Source organism: Diadema setosum, chromosome 14, assembly GCF_964275005.1.
Source record: "Diadema setosum chromosome 14, eeDiaSeto1, whole genome shotgun sequence".
NCBI lineage: Eukaryota > Metazoa > Echinodermata > Echinoidea > Diadematoida > Diadematidae > Diadema > Diadema setosum.
Window position 1 is genome coordinate 25,737,311 of NC_092698.1, and position 11,451 is coordinate 25,748,761.

General features: G+C 38.6%; 1 protein-coding gene across 1 annotated transcript in view; it reads left to right on the plus strand.

Annotated features, from left to right (window-relative positions):
• Positions 1-8,024, plus strand: part of LOC140238245 (kinesin-like protein KIF23) — a 57,300-nt gene extending 49,276 nt beyond the window's left edge. Inside the window, exon 23 of the mRNA XM_072318181.1 lies at positions 7,822-8,024. Within this exon, the coding sequence (XP_072174282.1) occupies positions 7,822-7,837 (16 nt within the window). The 3' untranslated portion in view covers positions 7,838-8,024. The remainder of the gene's footprint in view (positions 1-7,821) is intronic.
• The last annotated feature ends 3,427 nt before the right edge of the window (positions 8,025-11,451 follow it).

Below are 11,451 nucleotides of genomic sequence, written 5' to 3' on the forward strand. Positions count from 1 at the left end.
AATGCCGGCTCTATGTTGGTATCCTCAAACCAAGATTGATGGCACAGAGTGCCAATCCACGTGCCCACAGGTAGCCTTTGGAAGCTCATCTGTGTTCATGAAACGCAAGGGCAGCGGGCACGCACTTCTTCCTCCTGGGTGTATTCTTTTCTTCTTCTTTTTTTTTTAAGGTTTTTTTTTTTGTGGTTGGATGAGGGTCACATGCGCTGGTCCTTAAATTACAATGTGATCGCTTTGCCTTGAGTGCAATCCCATAAAGTCCTGCAAACCATGCTTCATCCCACGCAGTCACGTGCGCTCTGCACACGTGGAAACATCGCCGCATCAGTTTCTCGGAAGTGTCTCACGTAGAATGTGATGATCTCCACTTTCATATTTTGTTTGCTTTTTTTTTTTTTAAAGTTGAAAGAGACATATGAAAGGACATTCTTCCACCTCGTAGTCTACAATGTCATTGCTGATGTAATTTCCCCCTTAATTTCTCCTGCATCCATGAAATGAGTAACCCACACAGTACACCTGTGCCATCAAGAGTGTTGTGGAACTCTGCTATGTGTTGCTATATGTGATGAATTTTAGATGGTTTGAATGTAAACCTCATCACCATCAAGAGCTGGTGCACAAGTAGTCGTGGCCTTGCTTCAAATTGAAATATGCCAATCCATTCCAGGAACTAGGGCAACAGTTCTCTTGTTGTAAGTCACAATCCTTTATATTTCAGGTTGGTTATATTTTTTTTTTCCACGCGATACTGAAAAGAATTTTCCACTGTGCAACCAGAAGGTCACGTATGCGCCCCCAAAGAGCATAATAATGTACCACTGATTACAACTGACATACCGTACATAATCACTTATTCCATATTCACTGATTTCATATCCACTTTAACAGACCAGTCACCAATTCCTCTATTTAAGATTGAGGTATACTAGTGTTCATGACTCTACTCTTGAAAAGATATATAGGTTTGTTATTATCTGGTCATTTCTTGACACCCCCCCCCCCCCAAAAAAAAAAAATAATAATAATAATAATAAATAAAAATAATAATAAATAAATGAATAAAAAAAATAAATAAATAAATAAATAAATAAATAAATAAATAAATAAATCGATAAATAAATAAATAAATAAATAAATAAATAAATTGCAGATACTCTGCCATGTGCCTGAAAGCATTGATAGGCAGGTTTTGTTTTATAGGTCTATATTTTTTTAATCAAAATTATTCAATAATACTTAATCTTACGTTCTTGTGTAAGTTTCTTGACAATCAAGAAGAGGACCATGCAGTATGTGTATTCTCCAGATCTAATCAACATTACATCAGCAGGGCTCTGTTATAATCTCACCATCTTTCAGAACAGGGAATGAAAATGATACTTTTGCACAAACACACTCAAATCAACAGGCTTAAGTCACATGTTGCTGTCAGTGTACAGGAGGCAAATGAGAAATAACAAGAAGTTGCATTATCTTTGTTTTTGGAGGGTTTTTTAGAAGCCTTCTTTGATTTGGCATTTGCATCAAAGATGCATGAATAATATTTATTCACACAATGTTATTTCATGATTATAACATTTTGTGTGATTAATACTAATATGATTACATGTAATAGAATAATGAATAATAATAATAATGATAATAATACTACTACTAATAATAATAAATAGTTTTTATGCAGCACATTTCACACTTTTTAGGTATCTCAATGCGCGTTTCAGACTATTATTAAGTCATTAAATGTATTCTTTAATGATGTGTTGCATCTTTCACTCCAAACAGCGTTTTGGTTTGGTAGGTTACCTGCCCCCCCCCCCCTTCATGCTGATGTGCATGCATGATTTTGCTTGTTAAAGCAAAATGCTGTGAGTATGCAAGTGTGTGTGTGTGTGTGTGTTTGTTGTTGTTTTTTCCCTTTAATGATCTGCACCATGTACTACAAAAGTATACAAATTTGTATTCACTCATTCTACTAAAAATCCTGTCCTCTTTAAACTATCATTTGTATCAACGAAAATATGAAAGTATATCAAGAGGACGATGCATTACGACAGAGGAGTCATTTTCTGGCTTTTTCATGAGATCATTTTTCAAAGCACAACCTTTACATTCTTTACAATCTTAATGAAAGCTCACAGTCTCATGAAATGGAAAATGAATGCTGTTTTGGTGTGATGTACATGTATATGAATGCGGTACTTTTTTTTCGGCCCAAAGAGAACACGTTGGATGCCACGTGCATCTTTGACAGCTTATGAGAGATTATGGCCTTACGAGCTGAAGTGCTGCAATAACAGTAAATATTATGAGTTGGCACTCCATCATGCCGGACGTCAATGCATACCCACTTTTAAAATCACAAATCCTCTCCTCCTTCCATTCGACTTTGACAAATTACGTAGATTTAGAAAGCAAAACACTTTTGCCCGAGATTGAACAGAAATTACAAAAGTTACAAACGTGTTTATAAAAGTTGCTGTTCACTTTCAGTTTATGGCTTAGGTTGACAGTAACTAGTGCACAATTTCATCAGGTTGGGGACTGCTGGCATCACGTACAATGTAACACATTATCGTCCATTTGCTTGAATGCAAATCTTCAAATAAGTTTCTGCAAACTCCCCCCCCCCCCACACCCATTACTTTCTGACAATGAGGTAAAAGGAGGTAAAATCAAACCCTTTTATGTCCTGTTATTCTAGGGTTATAATGCTTTGGCATGGTATGGAAAATTATAGTTTATATTATGTGCTTTTACTGGTGTTTTCGTTTGGGTTGAGATGGGGATTCAGGTTTTAACTTTCTGTGAGATTATTAGAAACCACTTCCAAGAGGAATTCAAAGTTTATTGGATGAAGATCAGTTTTGAAATGGCTGAGATATCATAAAACAAAATTGTCCTAATATAAGGTGGGACCCACCTTTTATTAGATCCACTTTGTTTTACTTTGTTTTTGGATATCTCAGCCATTCTAAAACCACTTTTCATTAAATTAACTTGTAATTCCTCGTAGAATTGTATACCCTTTAATATTTTTCATATAAATAAGTGGTTTCTAATTATCTCTCTAAAAATTAAAACCTGAACCCCCATCTAAACCAAAACTATACCATCCCTTACAGAGGAACTGACAATTGTACCAGGTAATAGCATTCCATAGCTTAGTGTTATCAGGGAAAGAGGAAGCATGCAGTAGCTACCATAGTGGTTAGGAATGTGATAATAGTTAGCAAAATGGAGCCAACTCTATTGTATCACTGAGATAGTTTAATGTACCAAGAATAAACGATGTGAAAGATATTGTTCATATCTTGAGGTACGCGTTAATTCAGCTATCAAGAGCGGAACCTGTAACACTGGCAACGAAGTTTTCATGTTTTCAGAATTCTCATGAACAAAGTAAAGGGGAGGGCTGAAAAGTGTAGGGCTAAAACAGGATGTAACTTTTTAAATTATTTTCTTGTCCAGTTCTGCCTAAACTTTAACCATAGTGTTTGACTTTGGTCTCGCCATTCATTGGCAATGTAAACACAAAGTGTAAATTTACTTCGCAGTGACCGTGAAGTCCATCCACCCGCTTCACGTTGCGATCCATGACGTCTCCCTCACACGGAGTCTCGGAATACACGTGTCCTGACCAAGTCATGCACGTGGTTTTGCTACTCATGTTTGCTTGATTTTTTTTTTTTCAATGCATTGTGGACGTGAGGTAGTGCAGCTTGCATGCCATGCATCATTCTTTCTTGCTAAAAGAGCATGACATCTACCAAATTAAGTAAATTTTGCCACACTTCTACTCGTGTCCTGTCATAAGATTGGTTTGTGTGAGATGGGCAAATCATTTGAAGGGCATCAATGACATTCTCGGCAACCATTCACGTTTATTGGTAGAGGAGGCGGCCGTTTATTTTGTCTTTATTTGAAGTCCCCCCATAAGAATGACTGGCTTCTGTTTGCACTCTTAAGAGTGGTGTTGAAGTGTGCTGTTTGATTAGCATTCATAACTACAGTGCTTCATCACAAAGATCGGTACACTTAAAGGCATAATTTACCATTTGCAGAAGAAACAAAAACCTAGCTTTATTGCTTTAAAATAGTTCTAAAATGTGAGCTAGGGACAGAGATAACCACTGTAAAAAAAAAAAAAATTGAATCTGTATAATCAATGTTAAGTATTTGTTATATACACAAAATGTGAACAATAGGTATAATAAAAATGTTTCCAGACTAAACTGTATACAGTTATAGTTTAATGAGACAAATATTGATAAGACATCTCCTAATATTTTTGGCTTTATTGCAAAAATTTTATATGGTAGGATGTTTTGTGATAAAACAGACCTACACATATGCATCAGATATGATACCCAGTATCTTGAACACTTTTTAAAATCACTTTCCCAAAGGTAGATAGGACCTGTAAGTTTTTGTTACAAACATTGTATGCACACCTCTATAGCACAAGGTTTTTTTTAGTGTTTTTTTTTTCTTACAGCCAAACAGAATGCCAGCGGCTTGCCTGATGTAGCTACAACTGTTGCATGCAAACTGGATTCTACATAATTTGATACCATCTGTTCTAAGGGACCGATGGATTATGAAGCTTTCTGCCAGCTTTGCAGGGAAATATACCATAACTATGATTGCATCTGTGAACAGGCCTATGCATTATAATCATTGACTCTTCCAAGTCACTCTTTTTTATTTCTGGATTTTATTGATCAGAACAAAACATGTCCATTTTCATAAGTCATATGGTATATAAATTTTGACATCACAAAAATAAACAAATAAACAATAAACAAGTTACTCTTGCCCATAAACAGAAAGTGTGCCAATCAAGGATGTAATCAACTGTAGCATGGTCTTTGGTGTGATGGCAACATCTTGGTCCTAAAATTTCTCCCTGTGCACAAACTGTGTCAACTTCAAGAGGAAGCATTTTCTTAAATTTTCTTCTTTTTTTTTATTATGGTCGAATTGTGACTTCCTGCCCCGAAGTTCAAACAAGCTCCCTTAGAGAGCTGCCCTCGTGTCAAATCTCTTTACTCCTTCTTGGAGTGGGCGGGACAGGCCAGAAACGAACCAGTCTGAGAAGAGGAGTTCAGCAAGGTGATGTACCGTGATGCACGTGCACACCCGCATCCACTGGGTGTGTTTCACTCCCATGTGACCAAGCACGTGGTCAGTGCATGCTTCTCAGCCAGGCCCACTTAGAGACCATTTTTTTTTTTCTCTCTCTCATTTTTCAAGAAAGAAAGTCTTCTTCCGCCCACATAGGGCATTGATGGTATCCTCGGTTTGGGTCGACCACTTCCCTGTCCCAGATACTGCTATCACAATTTCAGAAGAGCTTGCGGGTGGATTTCGTTGATACTCGACCAAAGTATCCTACCTGAGATGCTGAGGTGTAGATGCAGTGATGAGACATAGGGTGAAATCCAGGAAAATCAAAGGTCACAAGCATTGGCTGGTAGAAAAAAATGCTGAAATTTGAGTGGACCGTAAGCACGAGAAAACAAACAAACAAACAAATACAATATTTAAAAAAAAGTGTAGCAGATGCCTTTAAGAACATTGCATTTCAAAGTTTGGGTTTTAGATAGCTTCATTGTCACTGAAGCGTTACATTTACCACCTAGTGATGAAGTGGAGGGGTCATAGGGATGGATAGGGGTGGAACCAGAGTGGGAGGAGACTGGGGCTAGTCAGGCATCATCAGCTGAGGTATCTGGGATGGGGTGGGGTGAGAGGATGGAGGGTAAAGCAAAGCATTTCTTGCCCACATTTGTGTCTCCTGAGCTTGTCATCCAAACTTTGTGCTTTGTGAACTTGCATTTCCACCTCCACAGATATATCATGATGAGCCAGAATACTTCTTGCCACAGAAGCTCTGATCCCACCCATGAAAATAACAATCTCTGTACCAAAGAGAGATAGAGAGGAGATCACTTCAAATTCCAAATGTGAGGAAGAAAGAAGGTGGTGAAAGAACGGAATCAAAGTCAAAACTTATTTTGCACCAAAAAGGGATGATTAGCAGCAGCTCAGTTTTTGACAGTCAATCAAAGTAGAGAAAATCCGCTGCTCCTTGCCACTAATCAGCCCGCAAGAGACTTGTCATCGCTCAGGTTTTGTTTTGTTTTTTTGCCTTCTTCTTCTTCTTCTTCTTGATTGATGGCAAGTTTATTGAAGCCGGTCCTACTTATTACAGTGCACTCCCGCTATAACAAACACGGTTTTACCGAAATTCCGGTTACAATGAAGCAAAAATTCAGGCTGCAACATCATCCGCTCTATGTGTGTTATTGTTTACTTGTTTGGTTATAATGAAATTTCTATATAATGAAAGAAAACTGCCGGATCCGAGGACTTTGTTATAACTGGAGTCCACTGTATTAAAGGTTAAGCTAGAATGCGAACACCAGCAAAATTTGAATCATGAATAGGATTTGCTCTAGATGGGACAATCATGAGTTGATCCCCTCAGCCTCCACTCAGGCATGCCCTAGTCGCTCCGTGGTAAATCCAGGGGTTGCTGCCATCGTGCTGGGCACCAAATTCTTAATTGTCACTTATTCCCTGCACCAGTTTTTATGTTTACGAGCATATCTAGTGTAAATAATCCCTTGTTTGCCAGAATTCCCTCCATATTCCTAGTGCAGTGTATTCCTTCTCATATAATGGAAAGTTTTATAATATCTCGCCACCAAAGGGTCAGATTTTTCTGTCTTTCTACTCTGGTGTTTTAGATGTGATCTCATTTCTTGACAGTTTACCCTGACTCCCCCCTCCCCCCTCCTTTTTTGGAGGTCCAAGCAAAGGGGCTATTAAAATGATGTTGAATTCTTCGCTGCCATCATTTAATGTATCAGCAACACCCATACAGCCAAACAAACAATAAAACACCTGATGACCATCATGTCGTGGTGTGCCTTTGTGCTGATATTAGTTTAAATTCTGCATATATAGGCAAGTCTATTTCAGTTTGTGAGAATTCTGAATAAAAGTTCTTTTACTGAGTCCATCGTGACTTCACTCTTGACCCGCAGCCTGTGCATGAACGGTTTAAAAAGTCCACCTTTATTACAGGCTGAAACTGGTTTTTGAAAACCTACTTGTATAGGAAAACAGGCTTGGTCAATATTGTGGTCATAAAATATTAACTACATATGTATGTATGTGTAGTACAAATGCCAACACATATCCAGACCATTTACATATCACATTTTTATGTGTATACATGTGTGTTTTGTCATTTTCTTTTTCTTTTTCTTTCTCTTTTTTTTGGGGGGGGGGGAGGGGTGGGATTGCACTTTATCAGGCATCATGCTGGCCTCCTGGTTCTTTACATGTTTGATAGTAACATAATATGCTATCTGCATATATGTAGCCTGAATATTTCAATTTTTCTTCATTATATAGTGTATGGTTCTTCAACAAGCAGGAGGAGCCTCTAGCACTGTACACTGTCCTGTTGCATCTTTCTCTCTCTTAAGAACTCTCTCTTCAGATCTGTGTATCTATCTATGTATCTCTTCATTAAAAAAAAAAGAAGATGATTCTGGTACAGTGCTTAAGAAATGGTACTCTTGATCAAAGATCCTAACTTTGATTCGTTTGACAAAATGTTTTAACCTACAGTGTTTCCCTTGATCCAGGTGTTGCTATTGGTGCCTAGCAGGGCATTACCCAGGGTTGATAAAATGATAACCCTGGGGAACCAAAAGACCATAATACATTGTTATCTCTGCAATCATCATTTTATCACCATGGTTACCGTGTCATTTTTCTGTCTACTCTTGCCATCCTGCACAGGAAGCAGAAGAAGTAAGCTCGTCTGCCATTGACGAAGAGAGGAGGAGAGTGCTGCCCGTGACATCATCTCCGTAGTTCAAAGTTCGCACATTCACGCAGAGGTCGTCCTTGGTGCAAACACCCACGTACACTAACATGTGATATACTTGTTTCTTTCAAAATGCTAATCCTTTACAATAATCAATTTCTGGCAATATCCATGTAGCAGGTAACCTGGGGCCCGTTGCATAAAAGTTACTATTATGGTAACTTTGCCATCCAATGGTACACTAACTACCATGGCAACAATACTCAACAGTCAATCAAGATCAAGAATTCCATTAAAGTTACCATTGGATGGCAAAGTTACCATAATAATAACTTTTATGCAACGGGCCCCTAAAGTTGTTCATTGTAAGTATATAATCAAAGCGTGGTCATCACTATTATATGGTTAGTATTTACTCTCACCAAGTGCTGCTATGTACGATATATAAAAAGCATATGAAATTACTCTTGAAATCTAAAAAAAGAGCACCATAATTACCATATGACTTCATATCACTCTTACCAAAAGAAAGATATGTGCAGAGTTACAGGTGTATGATAAGAGTTGTCTGCAAAAGTATGGCTCTGGATTTCGCTCCCAGCAGCCGGGGCTTGAGATATGCCATTAAGCCATTCATGCATCACCAAATGCATCATTTCATATTACAGTGTCTGTCGGTATTAATCTGAGGTCTGACTGTCATGATTGCTGCAACAACAACTGCAACAACAACAACATATGTACAGTTGTTTGTTTGCTATCAAACATTGCCATAGTCATTATTCACACAAACAGATGAATCAGTTTACACGATGTAGCAACGCGCAGAGAAGATGAAAACTGCAAAAATACCTACATGTAGAGTGCGCTTGTGAAGATTTCCAGGTACCTGTGCACTGAAATTGCCATAATTGTGGATTTAATACCATATGGGCAAGATGCATAATATCGCTTGAGCAAACCCTGATGATAATTATGTTATTCTAGCATTGCTGGTAATTGGATAAACTTGGGAATGCTAAGTGCATTTTGTGTCTGTTGGGAAAAGGAAAAAAAAAAAAAAGGTTCCAGGGGAACTGGGTGATATAGCGTCTATATTTTGATCATATCCACCTGCTCATGATGATGGTTCTTTATATATGATATGGAAAATGCAAGCCAAGTTGTTCATGTGCAAAAAGTGCATGTGAATAGTAATAAAGTGTAGACTGGAAACAAACTATGGCACGTTATAAACCTCACTCCCCCCCCCCCCCCTTTCTATCATATCTATTTTTTTCTGTGTCCATCTAGCTTTTACTTGACATGTGTTTTGTTTTGTTTGTTTACTCTTTTAGATGTTTATGCAGTGTGTACACGTCCTTCCTTTTTCCACGAGTCCCACATCCCCCTTTATATCATCATATGATTCTTTAATAGAGTGTCAAGACAATTCCACTCAGTCTTATCTTCACATTTAAATATCTGAAGCCGAGTGGCTAAGGGGGGTTAGGATTCGTAACATATAGGCATGGAGCAGGATGGTGTAGCTGTAGTATCTTTTTATGCATCTCACCCAGAGACAATGTGCTTTGAAGCTGGCTGGGAGGAAATGAATTACGGAATGAGTTTTTTGCTCTTATTTTGTGTTGTTCTGTTCGTCGTTGTTGTTTTTTCGGGGGAGGGGAGGGTCTTTCTTGTCATTTAGAAGAACGCGATGAGCAGACGGATGAGAAAATATCCATATTTGACCATGGTTAGCTTGTAAGAAGGGCTCTTGCAACCTAAGAGGGGAGAGAGACAGAGAAATGGGGGGGGGGGTGGGGCAGGAGGAGAGATTCTAGAACACACAGGAAACATGACTTACCCTTAATGTGCACTTACTCCATCAGAAATGTCACCCCAACTGAGTGGAAGGGGGGGGGGGGTTACGAAGGCTCATGCCACTAGAAAGGGGCCTGTGATGTTAGAAGAGAGGGGAGGGAGAAAATTATGTACAGAGTGCACATTTGTGCCTGTCCCACTTGTTTTTTAGCTGGTGACATACAAAAGCTTGGGAACATGTTTTTGTTTTTTTCAAAACCCGGGAAGTGACTGGCGTTTAGTTGGCTTGATGATAGTGGCAAGTGGAGGTGCAGAGACGTTATCCTGCTTTTAACATTCCCGTAGTCCATCGTGATGTTAATGCAATTACCTACAGACATTGTATCCTTCTTGAGTGGGGGCTGACTATGTGATGGAGGTCGAAGCAGAATAACAAACCTCTTGTTTTTCTTTTTTAGCATTAATCTGGAGAACTTGTTTTTAAATGTTGCTTGTTGTAGACACTTTTGAGACAGTGTTGTCAGAAAGAAAGAAGGTGAGGGCAAATGAACCTGCTATACTCTTTTATGTTCATTCCCGCATACTGCGTTATGACATTTACATGGAAAGCATCAGCACCTGATCAGTTGAGAAACAGAAGAGTACTAATTGTATGCTAGTGCCCTTCTTGCTGTCAGCTGTTGATATGTATATTGCCAAGTCTCAGGGTGAGTTCACCATGAGAATGAATAAGGGGGGCATTATGGAGATAAGTATAAAATTGAAAATACACTAATTGAAACATTTTGTAAATATTGTTTTCATCAATCACAAATGTGCCTCCCCAGAGATCTGAAGGATTACGCAGAGAGATTCAACTATGGCTACCCCCTGTAAAGATAAAATTGCCCTGGATTGTAAATACGAAGTGGAACATGTTATGTTCAAAGAGAGTAAAGATTACGAGCTGCAAGGTGCTAATGTCATATTAATTGCATCATTAGCTGAGTGTGTAAATACAGTGTACATAATAGTTATGTCGAGCAAGGAGTTTTGAGTGTAAGCCAGAGTTGTGATTGCTCGCTATTGCAGCAGAATTTCAACATGTTTGAATAGGAAAGTTCGGAAATGGAATAGATTTCGAAAGAATGGGATGAACAGATATGTACATGTACCTGTGTAGGGCTGTTAGTCGCCAATGATAAGATCTACAAACGCTACCCACCTTGCGTGAAATTGTGGATGATATGGTGGAATAAAAAAGCGGCCCTGGTTCTCAAAAAAGCAACGATGTGTAATGGAAAGGATATACAGTGTACAGTGTTTTTCCTTCCCTTTCCTAACTGCCAGAAGAAACCATAGAGAGAAAAATGGGGGGGGGGGGGGGGGGGAGAGAAGAAGAAGCAAAACCAGCAAAGAAAAAGGATCTAATGACATTAACAAAATTTGTTAATGTTTAACAGAGAGAAGTACCTGGAGAAGACTTGTTCATCGTTCACTGACTCATGTCCGTCTCTTATACATGTACTTTAATTAATGGATGGTGACCAGTTACAGGGATAATGTTGATGAGTTTAATGAGAATTCAGAAAAGGGGGCGGGTTGACTGTTGGAGAGAATTGTAACGAAAGTTTGTTGACTATTTTCCAATAAACCCCCATGGCAACTTAGAGGCAGGAAGCAAAAAAAAAAATGCATGCAAATAGATACAAGAAATTCGGAATTGTCATCGAAGGAGCAATTAATGGAAATTGGATGTGTGTAATGCACATCACTCTGAGCGAAATTGGTTCTTGTCGCCGGGGAAAGAGAGAAGGTGT